General features: G+C 38.2%; 1 protein-coding gene across 1 annotated transcript in view; it reads left to right on the top strand.

Annotated features, from left to right (window-relative positions):
* Positions 1–21,015, top strand: part of col7a1 (collagen, type VII, alpha 1) — a 66,932-nt gene that overhangs the window by 13,557 nt on the left and 32,360 nt on the right. Inside the window, exons 8-41 of the mRNA XM_072683339.1 lie at positions 1,269–1,398; positions 1,562–1,681; positions 4,618–4,773; positions 5,048–5,167; positions 6,573–6,722; positions 6,934–7,053; positions 7,571–7,717; positions 7,830–7,955; positions 8,048–8,194; positions 9,406–9,528; positions 9,644–9,910; positions 10,324–10,467; positions 11,346–11,474; positions 11,773–11,919; positions 12,133–12,261; positions 12,369–12,515; positions 12,862–12,981; positions 13,066–13,215; positions 13,473–13,609; positions 13,796–13,922; positions 14,701–14,844; positions 14,978–15,153; positions 15,308–15,328; positions 15,425–15,451; positions 16,213–16,257; positions 16,371–16,478; positions 17,643–17,714; positions 17,931–17,966; positions 18,053–18,106; positions 18,784–18,855; positions 18,936–19,049; positions 19,561–19,587; positions 19,686–19,739; positions 20,722–20,793. Coding sequence (XP_072539440.1) covers positions 1,269–1,398; positions 1,562–1,681; positions 4,618–4,773; positions 5,048–5,167; positions 6,573–6,722; positions 6,934–7,053; positions 7,571–7,717; positions 7,830–7,955; positions 8,048–8,194; positions 9,406–9,528; positions 9,644–9,910; positions 10,324–10,467; positions 11,346–11,474; positions 11,773–11,919; positions 12,133–12,261; positions 12,369–12,515; positions 12,862–12,981; positions 13,066–13,215; positions 13,473–13,609; positions 13,796–13,922; positions 14,701–14,844; positions 14,978–15,153; positions 15,308–15,328; positions 15,425–15,451; positions 16,213–16,257; positions 16,371–16,478; positions 17,643–17,714; positions 17,931–17,966; positions 18,053–18,106; positions 18,784–18,855; positions 18,936–19,049; positions 19,561–19,587; positions 19,686–19,739; positions 20,722–20,793 — 3,858 coding nt within the window. The remainder of the gene's footprint in view (positions 1–1,268; positions 1,399–1,561; positions 1,682–4,617; positions 4,774–5,047; positions 5,168–6,572; positions 6,723–6,933; positions 7,054–7,570; positions 7,718–7,829; positions 7,956–8,047; positions 8,195–9,405; positions 9,529–9,643; positions 9,911–10,323; positions 10,468–11,345; positions 11,475–11,772; positions 11,920–12,132; positions 12,262–12,368; positions 12,516–12,861; positions 12,982–13,065; positions 13,216–13,472; positions 13,610–13,795; positions 13,923–14,700; positions 14,845–14,977; positions 15,154–15,307; positions 15,329–15,424; positions 15,452–16,212; positions 16,258–16,370; positions 16,479–17,642; positions 17,715–17,930; positions 17,967–18,052; positions 18,107–18,783; positions 18,856–18,935; positions 19,050–19,560; positions 19,588–19,685; positions 19,740–20,721; positions 20,794–21,015) is intronic.

Raw genomic sequence — 21,015 nt, 5'->3', positions numbered from 1 at the left:
ATAGATACACTGGCAGACTTGAGTCTCACTTGACTTTTCAGTGGTTTTTGTACAGGTTAAAGGTCTAGAATTTTTGACCTGGAGATCGGTTTATATCTCACACGTCTGCATTAAATATACTGTATGTTACTCATATATTCTTAAACACTGTGACTGGGGGTGTAAATATCTGACCTCTTAACAACTGGATTTTATTATGATTCTGTAATGATTAATACATCACATCTCAGATTTCACAATGTTTTGAAAGGAAAATTTAATACACAAATGTGATTGCATTGTGTAACATTTTTGTAACAATAGATTACATGAATCCAAATACAATCATAGTAATGTTGTATCTAAAAATAACATGTAAAACTAATGGATTATAACACAGATGTTAAATCCTGTCCTGCACATATGCAAAAAAAATAACCCATTGGGGTTGTTAACTTATAAACTGATAATGCTACTAATGTTCTAATGTAATAAATTATGGAAATATGTACACAAATCAGTGAATTATGTTGTCTGCATGAAAAACAGATTAATGCAAATGGAGAAGAATGAATATAAATATATTTTATTAAATAAAATTTGCTTATTTTGACCCAAAGAATTTTCAGTTGCAATGAAAGTAAAATAAATGACAAATGACAAACAACATAGTGTTGTTTTGTCAACAACTGAATTTAATATTAAGGCTATAAAATCTGTATGCTGTCATGCTAAACAAATTTAGCGGAGGAGAAAAAAACATTCCTAACTTTTAGCGGAAGTCTGTGTAAAAGGATTTTGTTTCAAGTTAAGATTAATCATGACATTTTGAGACAGTGTAATGAAAACCTGTCATATTCAAATTATTTGAAAAAGGTTTTTGAGTGACAGTGACAATATGCTAGTTCTACTCAGGTTAATTGCCTGGAACTGTGATGCAAGTTCATAGAAAAAAAGATTTGTTGGGTGTTGTTCTGCTCTTTCACATTCACTTTAAAGAAGGACTTGTTTTTGACTAATTAGTTCAGGTGTACTTAGGATCAGGTGTGCTTGGAGTAGAGAAAACACTAAAATGTACTAAAAATATTGAGAGCCCCTGGATTATCATCAGTTGTGACTTTCCAAAGTCAGTGCTATAGAATTGCTACCTTCAGGCCCCAACACGATGCCCTGTTTAATTTTTTGGGCCCCCTAACAGCATCGGCTCACACATCTTCATGAGAATATTTGTTAATCTAACACTCCTTATATTGTCTCATCAATTGTGTCTTTTCCCTCTTTACTCTCAGGACACACTGCCTGCCACTCAACAGGTCTATGTGGCACGTGAACTTCGTTCGGGCACAAACTACCAGGTTTCTGTTATCGCCCAGTACCCCAACAATGTTGGAGAAGCTGTCTCTGCCAAGGCTCGAACCAGTGAGTCAGACACATGTATAATGTTACAGACTTGCCTGTGCATGAAACAACAAAGACAAACACTAGACAATCCCAAAGGGGAATCCTACAAAGAATGTCTTACACAGCACAAAAGCTCTTTTCTTATTCTCTCTCGTTCACTCTATCATTATGTTTTCCTCAGGGTCTCTACCAGGTGTGGCCACTCTGCGGTTAGTAGAGGCTGGATTCTTCACTTTAGCTCTGGCATGGGACGCTCCCACCGGCTCTGTACAGGGCTACAGGATCACATACGGCCCCACAGGTAATACACACAATCACGCGTCCACACCCACACACTTTAAATGAAATCGGTTAACCTCTTTCTTTAATCCCTCACCAGCCCTTTTCCGTAGTAGATCCTGTAATTAGAGTACGGTTAGGAAAGGAAAGGAGAAAAGTACAGAAACACCGCCTAAGGAAATGGAAAAGTCAGTAAGTTAAAAGAGAATGGCAAAGCAAGTAACTAACCCTCCACTACTTTTAGATAAGTGGTGAGGCTGGAACACTGCACTAGGATTAAGCTGCTGACGGGTTTAGGGTGCTGCTATAGTTTAAGTAGGAGCCTGAGACTATAAGAAAATAAAATAACGGAAATTAAAGTTTTGTCTGGCCTTGGGCATCTTGTCTACTGTCAAAGGGACTTTCACTACTGATTCGACTGCTTTAAAAATGAAAAATGAAATGAGTGGAATGAAAAGCATTTGCACACTAGTTTACATAAACACACACTTACAGTCATATCCATGACAGAGTGTGCCTAAGTCATAAATCAACAATTTATTTTGCAAGGAGTGATTCAAGGGAATGCATAATGAGCAAATCTAACCTATGCTTAGAATTACACTCAGTTAGAAACAGTGTGATAACTGTCCCTTTCTACTTATTTTCATGATTTTCTTTTAATGATGATGATGATGATGATGATGATTAATATTATTATAATTAGGGGTGGGCAATTTCACAATATTTGGCAGAATCATGATACATTCTGTTATAGTAACACGCAGTATGATTATGATTATGGTATATCATGGATATCGTCAGTACTTGAACACTTCCCAACTGCATAAATAATGAAAAAAAAATATATAAAATTGACTGCACTTAGTATCAGAGAGTATTTGGAGTTTTATTTTAATCTGCAGCTACTTCAAAAATTTGTCTGCATGACATAATATTGTGAGAAATATTGTTTATTGTAAGAATTTCTTTAAATATCATGATGTAACATTTTTACCATATCGCCCAGCCCTAGCTGTTATCTATTGTTTTGTAATGAATTTACTGTGAGCTGACAGAGAAAAAATAAAGCTTTTCTTCTCTGTGGAGCGATTTTCAAATTATTCTTAAGTAGTTTTCCTCTGTCAAATTTATGGTGTTATTGTAATTATTATCTTGTAATGTAATTATTGTTTCTTTTTATTATACACTTGTTAAAATGTGAAAAGTATGATCTGATGGTCACTATTTTTCTAACATCCCTTGACAAGGAATCTAGACTTTCTGCATGAAAATACAAGTATACAACACTTCATTTCTTCACACACCACTGAACAGGGCAGTGAGAACACACATTCAGACTAATGGGCAGCCATCTCAATTGTTTTGTTGTGAACACATCCTAAACATTCACATCCTATGCCTCCAACCCAGAGGATCAATCCAGCAACCTTCCAGCCCCAAGCCTGTGTCTGACCGCCCTCAATTGGCTGAGCCATGTTTAGAGCTCTTGCTCTGTTTTCAATTAACTAATCAACAATGAACTAATGTGCTTGTTCAATCCTTGCCCTGGTCTCTTTCTGTGGGGGGTTGGTTGTGTTCTCCAATGTGTCTGTGTTGGTTGGCTATGCTAAAGTACCCCCTAGGTGTGTGTCTGGTATTCCTCTCTTGTGCCCAGGAATTCTGGGTAGACTTTGGGCCACAGCATCCTTGTTTATGAATGAGAAACGGCCTTTGCTTAATGTAATTTGCTCCTAATGGATGTGCATTTTATGAATCACAGTATGTTAAATCAAATCATGTATTTTTTAGAGTGTACACTTTCGGGCTGCTTCAGTATCTTATCTGTGAAGGCCTCTTTGCTGAAGTAAAAGTAGGTAATTTCTATGAACTCCATGTACTTTTGTTCCCCAATTAAATAGTGCGGCTGAGGCATGTTGGGAATCCCTGGTGTGGTTTCTGTGAACAGTGTTTGAGTTGGCAGGTCTTAATAAATAAGATTAGGTGTGTCCCATGTCTCTTTATATAGTCAGGTCAGAGAGTTTTATGTCTCAACCTGTCCTGCTGTCTGACCTGATGGCTGACGTGCAGATGACTATGTGAAGGTGTTTGTCTTTTTGGGTCTGAATACTTCTCTCAGCTCTGTGAGTAGAAAAGCACTTTTAAGTGTGAAGAGTGTTTTTTCATGCCTGCTCATGCTGGGTTTCATACCACACCCGCCTGCTCTGTACTGCTTTGATCCTGCATCTCTTTCTGCAACATTTGTTACAATGAACATCTGTCTTAATATTTGTAGCCAGCCTATTTGTGTCAGGTAGAACAGTGAAATAAAGTGATGACTGTTTATATTTACATTTAAATTTGAAGTATATATATTTTAATATTTTAATACTATAACTATATTATTTTAATACAAATAAATATATACTTTATAATAATAATAATAATTATTATTATTATTGTTGTTGTTGTTGTCTCAATAACGTGTTAAATGTATTTTTTATTTTTTTCATTTATTACCTTAATATATGCGTTCTTTGGTGTGATGGAGCTTCATCCAATCCTTTTGCATTTGTGATCCAGAAGTATCAAAGATTAGTGACCTCACCTGAATGCAGTCAATTCCTCACAGTAATGTTCTAGGCCTTCCCAGTAGAGTAAGGGCTATTACTGCAGCAAAAGGGGGAAAAGTCCTTATTAATAAACAATGAAAAAAAAACTATAAATGAGCAGGTGACTAAGTTCTCTTTCTTAATTATTCCATCAGCTTTAATCATGCTACCACCCCCATGCTTCACAGTTTGGCTTGTTTTGTTAGATGCTGGCTTAATCAGTCTGATCTAAACTAGTCTGTGTTGTACAGTGATATCATATAGAATGTAAAATATTATTGCCCTGCAGTGCAGAGGGTACTTTCGCATTGCTATTACGCCATAAATGTGACAGCTTTTTCACCTCATCTCTGTGTTTTGTTGACAGGTCAGCCTGCTTCCCTGCTGCGGGAGCAGACAGTTGGGGTGGAGGCCACTTCTTTCACACTGGAGGGTCTGGAAGCAGACACAGAATATGTCATTAGCCTGTACCCTCTTTTTCCTCGAAACAGCGCTACGCCCGTTACGCTCACTGCCCGCACTTGTGAGTCTCACAGGCATATACATACGTCCTGCTTTTACTTTTCACCCAGTGCAGCTAAACTTGGCTAGTCCTCGATGGATGTGAGACTGCCCCTTAGTGGTGATTTCATAAACACCAGTCATGGTTTGTGCAAAATTAGAAGCTAAATGAACTATAATCATGATTTCTTTTTACTACCATGCTTAATTTATATAAAAAAACAAACAAACAAACAAACAAAAAATATATATAAATGTGTGTGCGTGTGTGTGTTTGTGTGTGTGTGTGTCTGTAGTACGTTTAGAAGGAGTGCAGGAGCTCTCGGTTGTTACAGTTTCAAACAGCAGTGTTGAAGTCCGCTGGAGAGGAGTGGGTGGAGCCAGAGGATACAGGGTCGTGTGGGGACCATTCCGAGGTCAGTGCTCGGCTTTATATTAAATATGTTTTTGTTATTTTAATAGTGTTATTTAATTTATGTTTTGTTTCTTTTGCCCACTAAATCTAAATTATAGTCAAACACAGTGGTACACCCAAAAAAAACAAGTTTATCCCTTGCCTTTCTTAACAGGCCGAACAAAAATAATAAATATTAAACAGTAATAATAATTTATAGTAAAGTAATGGTTATCATCTCTAAAGTGTGATGACTGTTAAAACAAAATCCAGTGTGGTGTATGCTTATACACTATATTTACAAATGGACACCCCTTCTAATGAATGCATTCAGCTACTTTAGGTTGTACCCATTACTGACACAGATGTGCAAATGCACACACACAGCTTGTCCATTCCCTGTAGGGAAATACTGTCAATAGAATATGATTTGTGCATAAGGTAGGGTGGTGATCATCCTGAGGAGGCTTCCTGACCTCACTAACATTCTTATTCCTGAATGCAGTCAAATCCTCACAACAATGCTCCAAAATGTAGTAGAAAGACAGTTCCTCTAACAAAAGCCGGGTAAGACAGAAAAGAAACAATAAATGAGCAAGTGCCCCAACACTTTTGTCCATCTAGTGTTTATTAGGTATTTTTATAAAATGTTAATTCATACCATGTCGCTACTACAGAAGAAACTTCAGAGTAAATTGTCCGGTCCTAGTAATAAAAATGAAGATGTGTTGATTTGGAAAATGGGAAATATGCTTAGATTATGCCTCAAAATTAAATATGTTGATTTTCCTTTTATGACGGACTCTGCTCTGCTTGGCAGGTTTATGTGATCTCGTAGCCACGTAACATAGCAAACCATAACGGAGCATAGCATAGGATAGGTTTTAACAATGTAACAAGGACATTGTACTCACTTTTCACAATTATTTCCCAGTCATACCGGCGTAGAGGCTGTAGAGACTGAAGCCAGCTAGATTTCCATTTTTCCATGGCATCACAGCATTAGGTGTTTTGAAAGGGTTTCAAGGTGGAATCGGTGTATATTAATTTTAACAGACTGTTATGTGAGTTTTGAGGTTGACGTTTTACAGCTCTGTTTTGGATGTCAGAAGAAGTCTAAAAATGCTAAAAAATAGTTTCCCATGTGTAACTTTTAATGCACCTTTAACTTTTAATGCAAGTAAAGATTTTTATGTATGTATTTTGTTTTATGTATTTGTGTTTTAAGTATGATTTTTTAAAATCATTTTAATTGATTCCTTTTTTTTAAGGAAATTGTCACTCATGGCAGAAAGTGAAAAGGGTTAGTTTCAGCAGCAAAAGTGAATGTGTGGTGTGTCTACAAAAGGTTTTTTAGGAAAGCTTAGGAAACCTCAAGCTCTTTATGTCTTTCTCACACTCACTCTCTATTTCTTTGTTTGTTTCAGGAAGTGATGTAGAGACTATAGAGGTGAGAGGTGACAGTGAGGCGCATACTCTGGTGAATCTGCTGCCAGACACAGAGTATATTGTTACAGTAATTGCTCTGTACAACGGGGAAGCCGAAGGAGCTGCAGCAACTGCACGCTTTAAGATAGGTACGCAAAAAAAAAAACACATACTCACACATACACACACACATACAGACAGATACATCACAGTCGGATGTTGACTCACAGTCTAGCAATTTAAGCAACAGCACCATTATTAAACTGAGAGCGTCTTTCTGACTCACTGGGCTGAATGAGTGCTGATTGAGTGTGTGTATGTAAAGAAAGCTGAAGTATTTGTAATGTGGTTGTGCTTCAGAACGTTTGGAGCAGCAGGTTTTAAAAGGCACCAGTACAGGACCCACCAGCATCAGACTGACCTGGAACATCATACAAACAGCCAGGGGCTACAGGCTGGAGTGGTGGAAAGATGGAGAGAGTGAGTCACACAGATAAACGTGAACCTAATGAACCATGCCTAATGCCAGACATGGGCTAGAGGGGTATAAAGCTACTGCAGCATTCAGCTGTGGAACTGTGTTCTCTGTAATGATGGCGCTCCATCCAATTCTTTTGGGATGAGATGATCATCCACCATTCTTACCTCAGTAACACTCTTGTTGCTGAATCAGATATTCACAGCAATGCTTTACAATTTCGAGAAAGCATTTCCAGTTTTTTTTAAATAGCCTTGATTTCTGAGAAAATAATAAATAAGCAGGTGTTCATAAAGTGTGTATGTATTTGTTTCACATAATCAGGATATTAGTCTACAGGAGTGGTGTAAAAACTTATCTATGTATTTTGGTATTTTTTTTTACATTTTTAGCTCATGTCCCTGGTCATATAATGCATAACATCACATCTTACATTTTAAAAGACATAATTCTTCTTTCACAGTGATTATTGCAAGTTTGTATACTTCATACTTTTGTTCTTTGTTCCACCAACCACAGGAAGCAGGACTCAAAAACAGACTTTCTCACAGAGCACCACAAGCTATGAGATCAGAGGTCTGCAGCCAAGTACTGATTACATCATAACACTGTACACACTCTATGATGGACGAGAGGAGGCCACACACATCTCAACTGAATCAACAGGTCAGGCCCATCAGCCAGCATAAACCATAGACAGTGTTTTGTTTTTTTTAAGTTGATGACAAAGGTAAAGTGTCTCTAGGAAAGTGGTTTACTGTGCGAATATTGTTTTTAGTGGAACGAGTGGTTGGTAGAGTCTCCAATCTGCGAGTGCTGGAGTCATTAGGCAGCACTGTGAGGCTGGGGTGGACAGGGGTTGCAGGAGCCACGCAGTACAACATTGTCATCCTCAACACTGAATGTAAGAATGCATTTAACATAAACTAAAATTAAATTACATCCTAATGTATATAATATACTAATGTTGACATTGTCTTGTTGTTCACTTTCCAGCTGGGATAACAGTCAATAGGGTGGTTCCTGGAAACCAGACAACCCTTGACTTAACTGACCTTCAGGGCAGTGTGTCTTACTCTGTCAGTGTGACTGCCCTGGTGGGCTACAACGAGGGAGACCCGGTCACTGTCTACATCAAAGCAGGTGTGTTTGTCTGTTTGTGTTGTCTGTCTTTCTGTCTGTCTGTGTTGAAATTAAAGTTCTTTCAAGTTAGAGTGGGTAAACAGGATAAACCATTTCATCTAAACACATCTGTCCCTGTTCTTGATCAGACTTTTCCGTCTGCAGTGTTCTATGGACTTGTAAACCTGACCAGTGAAAAAAAATCTCTTTCCTCTGTCATTGCTGTGTTCATGCTTTACTATTTTTATTTTATTTTTATTATACATGTATTGCAGCCTACATTTAGAGAAATGCCATACTGTGGCAGTCCTAGTTTGACACATCTGACTGACTGTTTTAGAATTAGTATCACACTTTACAGCAATCATTTGATTGTCAGTCTTCGTATTTAACCCATCTCTTATTTATTTAACACACACAGTAGTGATTTGGGGGTGAGAACACACGCCCTAAGCAGCCACTAGAGCACCAGTTGGGGCTAAGGAGGCTTGCTCAAGGGCACCTGGTCAGTGAACCGGTTTGATCCTGCCAGTCTGGAGGGTCAAAGCGGTGACCTTGCGGTCCTAAGCCCACTTCTCTAGCCTTTGGGCCACAGCTGCCCCCTTGTTATACTAAACGGTTACCAAAAGGCATTTTCGTCTTAATCCACAAGACAGATTGAGTTCTCCTTAGTGAAGTTGTTATCAGGAAAGCTCAGCAAAGAGTTTAACATGTTCTCCCCTACATGTTGGATTCTAGTTCAGGCAGGAATCTGACATTTTGTTCCTCTATAATTTTCCTATAAAGAGTTCAGTTAGGGAATACTCTGCACATTGTTATGTTGTGCCTCATAAAAACCATGAACTTCACAGCTTAAAGTGAAATCCAAACATTTTGCAGTCAGATGTACTAAATCTCAATCTAATGCAATGTGAAGTGTATTAATATCACAGTAGAATTTCAACATGGCTCAAGTTTCATAGTAATGTCATATTGAGGAGACCATAGAAAATATAAAATATATTGTCTGTGGCCCATCATGTACAGAACATATAGCAGTCTTTCACATGAATACATGTCCATTCTTGTTTTGCTTGTGGGATTACAAATGGTATGGTCTCTTCGCACTGTTCAGTTGTCAGGTTGCCAACATTTATGATGATTGTGTTGCCATTTCTTGAATTCATTCCATTTCGGACAGATGGATTATTGCATGGTTGAATGTCTTTGTACTCTCTTAAAATATTTGACAGCTCAAGCTCCAAGCAGGGTGACCAACCTGCGTGTATTGAACATCAACAGTCGACGAATGCGAATTGCGTGGACTGGAGTTACAGAAGCAACTGGTTACAGGGTCACCTGGAGACAAGGCAGTAGTAAGTGCATGAATAACTGTAAATACATGTGTGTGTATGTGTGAATGTGTAATATTTAGACATTAAGATGAGTCATTCATTCAATTTGATTTCTCTCACTCTTTGTCTCTCTCAGATGCAGAACAGAGTCGTTTGCTAGGAGCAGATGCCAGCACCTTCACTATAGAAGGGCTACAGCCTGATGAATCGATTATTGTGGGTGTGGTTGTTTTGAGTAATGGTCAGGTCGGTGATGTGGCCACTCTCTCCACCAGAACTAACGGCTACTCAGCAACTGTCACAGGCCTGAAGATCATTGACGTCAGTTCCACGCGCATTCAAATATCCTGGGCGCCTGTAGCCAGAGCAACAAGCTACAAAATCACCTGGCGGCGGAATGAGGGTAGGCATAAGATCAGTGCTGGTTGCACTGAAAAAAGAATGAGATTTTAATATGTATGTCCTAGGCTATGTATATATGTCAGTTAGTATCTAAATAATCCTTACATATCAATTCATGTTTTGTATTATTAAATATCATGCTATCAAATATTAAATACTTGAATTATCAATGAATAGTTCTTTTTATGAAACGATCTCCCTCAAGTGTTTTTTAATATTGTTAAAATTTAGGGTAATTCTGGAATTGTATTATTTTCTTCAGCTGCACAGTTTTGTAGGACTGGCATGAAAGTATAATTGTATACATTCATCTGTGACTTTATTCATTTTATATTGTAGTAAAAACATTGATTCTAGCTTTCTGAACAGTGATTCCAGATTTTTGTAACATGTATTGATCTTCTCTGACTGCAGGAGCGGAGAACTCTCAGACCATATCTGCAGATTCCAGGTCCTACACAATTGATGGTCTCCCGCCAGGCACCACCTACAGGATATCTGTCTCTGCACAGGTTGGCTCCCGGGAAGGACCTCCTTCCACTGTGACCACCAGGACAGGTCTCAGCTCACTTACTACCTCTAATCACACATCATGATTACATGTGACATGTATCACACAACATGTGACACAGAACAGTTCATGCAGCCTACATTTGAATGTCAGTATTTAACATTATATATGGAATAGGTATTTTTCCTTTCAGCATTTCATTGTAATTGTTTTTTAGAAATTGTTTCCTAAGTCAATCCTAAAATGTGAAAATTGTGTCAAAATTGCTTGTCAAAAGTTTGGGGACACCTAGCTTTTCAAAATGTTTCACACAGCAATATTCCTCATATAATTGAGGGAAGTGATTGCTTGGTAGTTAAATAGCAGGTTTATTAATTACATGGTTGAGTGTTTCATACCCATGTCTGCTAAGCTGCCATTTAGGTGTGGCTGACCCTGCACTCTGACTCCAGCTTTTCGAGCTGGAATATGTGAAGAGATATGATATCATTGCAGTGATGATAAAAGTAAAATATATAAAGTGATCCTTCATGTTTTGTTTGTAATGTAAGCACCAAGCAGCACTCAAACCTGTTGTGGTGTTTAGGTAACTTTTGTGCTGAACCGATTTTCATTACATGCTTTTAATAATAGTTTTGGAAAGAAAACCACCCCATCATTATTTAGGCAGTGCCAGCTCCTCCTACCTTTAAGACATGTCATGAAACATGAAAAATACACCCAAATATACCCAAAATATGACTTAAATATTTGGTTTATATTACCAAAAACCTTAAAAATTACATTTTAAAAGCAAGTGTAGAATATCTTTAGGCATCCACAGACATTTGCTGGGTAATTTTTACTGAAATATTTCTCTGTACATTTTTAATTTATCATTATACACTGAAGGCAAAAGGCTGATTTTCTTATTGTTTTGCTTCAGTCTCGGAAGAGGTTGTGGTTGGACGTGTTACTGATTTGCAGCATGAGCCACGAGGGGAGGTGGTCAGAATCAGCTGGGTTGGAGTTCAGGGAGCGACAGCATACAGAGTCTTGTGGAAGAGAAGTGATGGTAAGAGCGCATTTGTTTGAGTAATGTTTGCACACGCACATGTTTTTGATTAATTGGTGTTAAGCCACTGAACAGAACAGACCTGTGGTACAAGCCATTATTGTTAGCCATAATTACCTCCATATTTTTAGCCATAACTGAACAGGAAATGCAATGCGTTGCTCCACTGAGCTAGATTTGTCTTCTTGCAGCTGTGCTGGCTCATTTAATAACTATATGTAGCCTGTACACATACTTTTTATTTAGTTATCATCTGTATGGATTTCTGGTGATTTGATGTGTCTATGTGTTTATATAGGTGGAGAAGAGCAGGTTCAGTTGGTTGGTGGTAATGTGACATCAGTGGATCTAAAGCAGCTTGATGAAGGAGCTCAGTATGACGTACAGGTTGTGGCCCTGGTCCAGAACAGAGAGGGGCCTCCGGTCTCTGTCAGAGTCACTACAGGTCAGTGTCATACTTGAGAGATGAGTAAAGTGGGATGTAAATGTTGGAACTGTTAACCCCTTAAATGCCAAGGGCCTACATATGTTTTACTGATAAAAAGAGTGCAGGCCCTGTGTTTAGGGAGCTTGCCTGACATGACATAACAGTATCCATGTATTCATGTATATACATGTATGTGTATGGCATATATATTTATGTTTGTGTGTTTTCCAGCACCAGAGCCATCAGGGAATAGAGTAGAGGGCATGCGTGTGGTAGAGTCATCCCCAGGAGCGTTGCGTATTGTTTGGAGAGCAATAAGAGGAGTTGATGGATACAGAATCTACTGGAGGTCTTCGCAAGGTATGTGTACAAATTACGCAGTAACTGCAACCTTTAGTTTTTATACAGTACACACACACACACACACACTCAATCTTCTCCCTCACAATTATGCTTTCCTTTCTTAGGTGAGGCCGAAACGAATCGTCTGATTGATCGAGACGCAACCTCATTTAACCTGGAAGGACTTCGTCCTGGGTTGAGTTATACCATAAGGATGGCTCCTGTGATAAGAGGCAGAGAAGGTCAACTTGTCACCGTCTCAGAATACACTGGTACAGAATAATAACAAGCACATACACTTTGCTGTTCAGCCTTACGTTTTTAATGTCAGTACATTTATTCACATGTCTGTTCTGTACAATTTAAATTAATTTACATAATTACATAGTTCATTAAAAAGTTTCTATTTACAAGTAATAGTGATTTGTCAGTGTGATATTACATAATACATAATCTTTCATGATGGCTTACGACAGCATTTCACATCTGCCGTAACATGTTTATAGCATGCTTATGTTAATTTTAGGTTGCGGAGTTCAAATGTTGCCCCTCTCAAAATCAGTTGACACAGGCCAATGCACTGACTGCCGTGTAATTTTGTATATGTTGCTCTCTCAGCTTCACTGCAGGCTGTCACAGACCTCAGGGTGGCAGATATTACACAGAACTCTGTGTTGCTGCTTTGGAATCCAGCATCAGGTGCCACAGAATACACACTGCGCTGGCAGGATGAGAGAGGTGAGGCACACATGACTGTGGAGATTTTCTTTTTTTTTTAAACAAGAGTGTTTCAGTGTGTGTAACTGAGTGTGTTTGCTTTAGACCCAGGTACTGTTCAGACTTTGACTCTTCCTGGTACGACTAGCTCATTCCGAGTAACTGGTCTGAGACTGGGCCGCCGGTACCGCTTCGCTCTGCAGCCGACTTTCTTCAACAATGTCGGCCCTGAGGCCGCCGTGGAGGAGCGCACAGGTTACACAATTTCCTCTTTATCTTCTGCTTTTCGTGATGAGAACTGCTAGTGCATCTAGCAGGGAACTCCAACCCTAATCTAACACTCCTGGTCAGGTTAATGAAGGCCCTCAGGGGCAGCTCAGTGTTTGCTAGATTAGAATCTAAGCTTAACAGGTTTGTCCAGGACCAGGATTGGGCACCCCGATGTACAGTATAAAGTTAGAACTACTGCTTGATTGATCTGAGAGAGGCCTGCTGTCTCCTTGATCTCTCAGTGTGTGTGGACGGGCGTGTGGATGTGGTTTTCCTTGTTCCTGCCTCTCGCGATCGCTCTGCTCTGGAGGAACCACTGCTGTCTCTTCTCGCAAGCGCTGCTGGATCCCTTACAGCCATCGGAGCTAGAGATTCCCAGGTGGGTTTGAATCGACCACTGCAGTGACCCACTGTGGAGCCTGCTGGTTTAGTGATAAGTGCGTGAGTGAGCAAGGAAGACAGTGATTGGGAGAAAGAGTGGGTGGTTTTTTTGGTGAGTGAGTAAATGGAATCTCTGCATTCTGAACTACTGTGTGATTCTGTGTGTAATGCTTGCTTTTTCCAGGTGGGGGTGGTGGTCTACAGTGATGAACCCAAAGTGCGCTTCCTCCTCAACCGGCATAGCAACAGTGAAACCCTTCTGCGGGAGATTCTATCCACCCCATTTATTGACGGACCAGGAAATAATATAGGTCTGTGTGAAATGTGTTCTATATAGAAGACCTTAAAGGCCACATGTTTACATATTAGATTTACTTCCTGAAATAATGAATTAATGATCTGATCTTAATTTTCTCAAGAAACCCAATAAGTTGTTATTATAAACAGAATCATTTTCTCAAGATTACAACATAATTCATATTTCTGATACATGAGGCCATAACACTTACATGATACATTTGAATGCTGTCTTGGCTTTTCACACTCTCAAAATAAGCAAACTATATACTAAAATATTTTGTTTCACAAATGGAGTCCAAAGAAACCTCCAAGTTTACATACTGCCAAATACAACACAACAGTCACCACAACAAACAGTTCTCAGGACCTCACTGCTCCACCAGCCCTGCTACATCCTGTCAGATTAAAATTATAGCTGCATTATCTGACAATTATGACAATAATGCAAGGAAATATGGATCAATTTCTACAGAAATTGTGAAAAACAAATACAATGAACTCACTATCATAAGGAAATAGAGTAAATACAATATATGAATCCATTAACTTTGTGTTGCTTTTGCGGTGTTACATCTGTGTGTTTTTGTCTTGTGTAGTTGTTTATTAACCCTAATTCTTTATGCTAAAGTTATATATTGTCGCGGTCATGCAACAACCTCATATCTCCAAAATGGCAGCTACATTTGTTTATATTTTTGTAGAAGCAGGTGCATATTTATGACTCATAAGTCTGGTGCTGATTGTGTTATTAATTGTGTAATAATTTATTCTGTGGGTGTGTGTGTTTAGGTCAGGCTATGACATTCACTCGGAGGTTTGTTCTGAGCGTGAATTCAGGTCGGAGGTCTCAGGTGCCGGGTGTGGTCGTCATTATCGCTGATGAAAAATCAGGCGATGATCTTAGCCGAGCTGCTGCTACTGTTAAGGCTGCTGGTAGGTAGCTCATGCAGACATTACACTGCGATTCAACCACCAACACACACTCACACATCGATGGGGGACTTTAGGGGGTAAAGAAAATGCAAAGAGTGTCCAGTCACTACGGTAATGTTTACACAACTCACAGGTGTGACAGTGCTGGCTTTGGGGATTGGGCGTGCAAACATGGAGGAGTTGCGTCAAGCTGTTACAGATGGCAGCACTCAAAATCTGTTGTATGCTCGAGACGCAGCTGATCTCTACAGACTGCATCCGGAACTGGCAGACCTGCTTTGCGGCCTTGCACGAGGGACAACTGACGGGGTAAACCAAATAATAATAATATAAAATAATAAAAAATAACAAAATTATTTCATGGAACTTTTTAGATTTATGATCACATGGAGGATCTGACATGATTTGTAGTGTGAAAATTTGAAGCATAATATCAAGCGTTTTTGTTGTTTTGTTTTTCTAGTGCACTGTTCAGTGTCCACAGGTAAATGACTGCACGCAGACAGACATAAGTAAAGTTATTCTATTTTTACTAGTATATTATAGTAATATGTTCTCATGATCTTTTTTGCTTTCTTAGGGTGAAAAAGGGGATTTAGGGCAGAAGGTAAAAACTCATTGTACACTGCCATTACCTGCTAGATGTGCTGTTAATATACTGTCTGACACAGAACCATATTACACTTAATCTTAGACAAAAGGCTGAGAAGTGTAATAATGTGGCTAAACCACTATAGTCTTTCCGGTCTAAATATCATACATATATTAATTCTGGTAACCAGAACTTTAAGACATGTACTTTTGCATCAAATTGGAAATGTTCCTGTCTATATGTGACCACTGACAAAAACACATTGGTTTACCTCATGCATATGTATTGTCACACAAAAACCTTGCACATCTTGAAACTGGCAACTTTACAGGAGGAGATGAAACCTTCTTGTCCCTTTACTGGAAGTCAATGTCAAAATAATTTATTCAGAGTCAGTTTGGGGCATTTATATTGGACACAATGTAGAAAACAACGGCCAGATTACAATTATGTCTGTAAGTGAAAAATGGTAAAAAAAAATGAATATAAGATTAAGATGTTTTTGTGTGACATACTATACATTACTAATTAAACATTTACATATTATTTAATCTAGTAAATATTTAGTCATTGTATAAAAATATTTTGCTCTCTACATGTCAAATCTTTGATAAATGCTTCTTTTGTAGAAATGTTTTATTGTAATTTATTCATATTTAATCTGAATATAAATCATAATGGCTCTTTTTGAACATTAATCTGGATATCAGTTCAGTATGATAAATCTTTTTTATGATATGATAATATTGGTTTGGACTGGACTGTTATGGTTACAGGGTGAAAGAGGCAGAGATGGGGTGCCTGGAAGGAAAGGAGAGCCTGTGAGTTAATAGTCTTCATCACTTTTTCTCTGGGAGCTACAGTTTGATTATTTATGTATAACACTAATATAAATCTCATTATTCATAAATGTTTGTGTGCGTGTGTGAGTTAGGGTCGTGATGGCATACCTGGTCGTGAGGGCCCGAGAGGACCTGAGGGACCCCCTGGTCCTCCAGGAAGCAGTGTGGGACCATCAGGGAGAGGAGAAAAAGGAGAAAGGGTGAGTAATGCAGTACTTAAAGAGTAGAACACATGCTCATGAATATGTTATGCAAACTGACTTGAATTCCAACTATGATCTGTGTGTCTGCCCTGTATCCAACCACCACAACTTGTTATGTCACAAGCTGTTGTACTTAATCAGCTTTTAAAACAAATTCAACAAAATGTATTTTTATCTAGAGTGTGTAATGCAAACAAAACAAGAGCAAATAGCAGGCAAAAACCTGTGACCTATAATATCCTGAAATGAATAAAATGATGCGGAAACTGTTGTACATTATTATATAATTTTACAAACATGCATATATGGCAAACAGTGTTTCTATTAGAATATTAGAATTCTATTAAAAATAGTAGCAATTGTTGATCTGAAATATGTTGATAGAAACAGACATGGGCTCTAAATTTGGTTAGACAATAAATAATAATAACATTAAAGGATATCAAATAAACAAATCTTTTGTTGGCCAGTTTACAAGTGCATCATTTGTCACTGTATCTGCCATCTGTGAAATTGTGAAAAATTCTCTCGAACAAGCATGCCCACTCAACCAGCTTTCAGACTGTCAGCAGTTGCAGTTTCACACAGCCGTCTATGTCAGAGTGAACAGTGATGTAATGCCACACTTCACAAACAAATGGAGTCATCATCCAAAGTAACAATCGCATTATGCTTATGAACTCTAAATGTCTGCAGAATGCAGAAAGCTTATATAAATATATTGTGTGCCAAACTTTTGGTGTAGACCAATTGTTGTTTTGTTGCATTGCACAAAAACCCTTTTCCATGATTTTTGTCTGCTCTTGTATGACACATTTATAATCTAAAAACTTATTTTTCTTGGTGTAGTACATACAGTGCTAGATGTTTTTAAATTTCTGACAGAAATATAGACAAGAAAGTGATGCAAGCTGCAAAAGGTACAAGCGCAAGAAGATGTTTTATGTGTTATTCTCAGTTTTGTCCTATAATTGCAAAATTGACAGCAGTTCCAGTTTATTTCAACTATGTGTTAATCTAACTATCATCCACCAAATGTGTAAACCCTTTACAGTATGGGCTTTGTTCTTTAAAGGGCCTTTTTAACCCCTTTATTTCTTCTTCGTTTAGCAACCTGTTCTAATATTCTCTGATCATATAACCCCCATACTCTTCTTCCAGGGGTTTCCCGGTTTGGATGGGAGTCCAGGAGTTCCTGGCCGTCCCGGTGCCCCTGGGGCTGCAGGACCACCAGTAAGTAAACAAATAAAGTAGTTGGAATAGCTATGGTTAAAACAATGCAGCTTGTATAGTTATTGTTTAAAACTGTTATATCAAGCACTTGTGCAGCCTGTGTTTAGTGAAATGTGTTGATCTGATATTAACTTTGTTTAAATGCTTTCACATAACTTTATAACTTATTTAAATCACAAGAGAGTTGTAATTGAAGTCACTTATCTTACATTCTAGGGCTCACAGGGATTACCTGGCGTCAGAGGAGACACCGTGAGTATATGTCCACAGAGATGCGTGCACACACACACACACACTAGATATTTCAGAACTTGACTAATGATATTTGTTTTTTGTAGGGAGAACCTGGCATTGCAGGATCCACCGGATCAAAAGGGGAGAAAGGTGATAAGGTAAGTGCTTTCTCCTTGTTACTCCTACTTGTTATGGTGTGTTCAGGCAGTCTTCATATACAACTTTATGATGACTATTCAAACAGACCTTTAGACTTTAGGAGATTGTGTACGACGACAGTTAAGTGTTTCTGAATATAGTTCATAAACTTTTTTTAACTTGTGTGAGTAGCAAACAGTAGCTAGCTATTAGCTATTAGTTGTCACAAAACAATTGGCTTTCAAACACGCTGGTCACACACTTGGACCTTTGGTTTATTTGTATAGTGCATTTTAACCACATATACATTACCTGCAGATGTTAACAAACTATGAACTAAAGAGTTAGGACTAGGCTTAAAACCAGGTCAGTTTTAGGTATTGGGTTGAGGTTAAGGTTGCATTTAGGATTCCGACCAAGTTTATGGTTAGTTTAATGTAAGTTAAAGGTAAGTGAAATATATACAAGGCAATGTATACAAACAATAAAGTTCCCATATTTGTTCCTTACAGATGAACATGAATACTTTCTGTGAATGCCAGAAAGACTTATTGTAATATCACCTTAATTAAACAAGAAAGACATATATAAACAAGAAAGTATATCATGGTTTACTGGTAGCCCAGCACAGATTGAGGTTTGAGCCCTTTTGTGTTTTTGATTTGTAAAAGGTGTATTAAATATATTGTATTGACAGGGTGAGCCTGGGTCTTCTCTTGGAGCAGGCTTACCAGGCCGCAAAGGAGAACCTGGAATACCTGGGATACCTGTAAGTTACTCAGGCACAACCTTGGAACTTAAAAGAACTCTTGGAGGGGTTAGTATGAGCACCTTTGTTTATCTCTGTAGGGCACTCCAGGTCGACCCGGTGCAGACGGGGCAAAGGGATCGGCAGGAACAACGGGATTACGAGGACAAGACGGTCGCCCTGGGACACAAGGCCCACCTGGTTTACCTATAAAAGTGAGAGATCATTACTCATTCCATTGTGTGTGTGTGTGAGAGATAGAAAGTGTGTTTTATAACAGATGTCATATAGATTCCTAAATCTTTAAAATGCTACCACAGCATTTATAAGCATCTTCTGTATCCCATTGGGTCATATAGTAGATCTGTACTAATAAAAGGCCCATCCCATAACATGAAGATTTCTTTTCAATATCGCTTGGGTTTTATTGCCATGTTCAGACATGCCACTAAACTATGAGCTTTTTAAGTGAATGTGCTATATTTAAGAACCTTAATCATTTTTAATTGTGTTTGAAGACCTCCTGTTCATAACTTTCATCACCTGCACCACAAACAAACAACTGGAATCAACTGTTGTGAGATAAAAATCTTACTGATTTAGAAAAACACCAATCCAGACCTAAGCATCTAGAAGACCATTAGTCGTTATAGTAAATCTTCTGAAAAAATTTCACAGTTTTATTAGACAATTTTATAAAACTTTTTTAATCTTTCTCTTTCTCAGGGGGAGAAAGGAAGTCCTGGAGAAAGGGTGAGTCGTAATGAATGGTTTGATTCTACTTTACCTGCTTCTGCTCCTGCTTTTATTCTTAATATATTTTCCCTCTGTGTATTCTTGTTGATTGACAGGGTCCTCCAGGACAGGGAAGTGGTGTGGCAGTGAAAGGAGATCAAGGTGAACCTGTAAGTGTTTTCATTTCTAAATCCTGTGTATCTGTGGGAGTGTATCTATTCAGTGACCTCTGTCAATGAAATTTGCCAGCTGTTAATATCATACGTTACTCATGTTGTAACTGGGTTTGCAAAATTTGAGTCTGAGACAAACTACCATTTTGAGCAAGAGCAATCTATAAATAGAGGACTGTACCTCACACTCCAGTGGCCTTTTATTGTTATTCTGAACAAATCAATAAAAATGTAATAAAATTCAACATGCTCTACCCTAAATGTCTGAATGTTTGTGGACACTTCTTCTAAAGAGTGAATTTAGCTACTTTATGGTGCACATTTTGCTGAAGCACAACTGGTATAGTCTCTACTGAAAAGTAATTTAAATAAAATGTGATGTTTTGGGTAAGCCACACATGAGCCTAAGGTTACCAAAGCATAAGCCATGCGTTGGGAAGAGGGGTATAAAGCTTTCCAGCATTGAACTGTGGAGAAGTGGAACTGCATTCTGTGGTGGAGCTTGATCCCTTTTGGGATGAGTTATAGGGGTCTTTCTGATCCAGGACTACGAATTCAGCATTAATACCAACATCTGGACAGTGGTGGCTCAGTGGTTAAAGTGCTGGGTTATTAACAAGGTTACAAGGTTATGGGTTTGATAAACAGGTCCACTAAGCTGCCATGAATCTGTTCATTCAAAATCAATACTGTGTTTTTAAGAATCAATATAGTATTGCAGAAAATAATATTTCGATACTCAAGTGTATTGATATTTTATTCAACCCGTTATCTAATAAAAAGCCTTCATCCAAACAGTAGAGACAGTTGCCGCAGCAGATAGGGGCAGATTACTTGTTCATATCCTTTACTTCTTGCATAAGCACGTGTCCACAAACGTTTGACCATAACATAACTTCTCTAGGAGCAGATGAATTCACTGAATGTATCACAGACAATATACTTAATATATGCATTTAAATTGTGCTTCTGTTTGTAGGGGAGCCCAGGACCACCAGGGTCTCAAGGCATAAGAGGACTGACTGGACAAAAAGGAACCAAGGGAGAACCTGTGAGTTTGTGAATAGTTACATTTGTATACATTAGTATTAGTTTCCTTACACAAAAAATTATTTTGTGCTTGTGTATGTAGAGAATGTTGCATGCTTGTTATGTATATGGCATAGAATGGAATAGAAGTACTTTACTGATCCCAAGAGAAACTTTGACATGGACACATTTTAGGCAAAAATAAAAAGAAAATGCCTTAATAAGTTTATATATATATATATAT

Source organism: Salminus brasiliensis, chromosome 7 (genome assembly GCF_030463535.1).
Source record: "Salminus brasiliensis chromosome 7, fSalBra1.hap2, whole genome shotgun sequence".
NCBI classification, from domain to species: Eukaryota; Metazoa; Chordata; class Actinopteri; order Characiformes; family Bryconidae; genus Salminus; species Salminus brasiliensis.
Note: the sequence above shows the minus strand (reverse complement) of the source record. Positions and strands in the feature narration are given on the sequence as shown.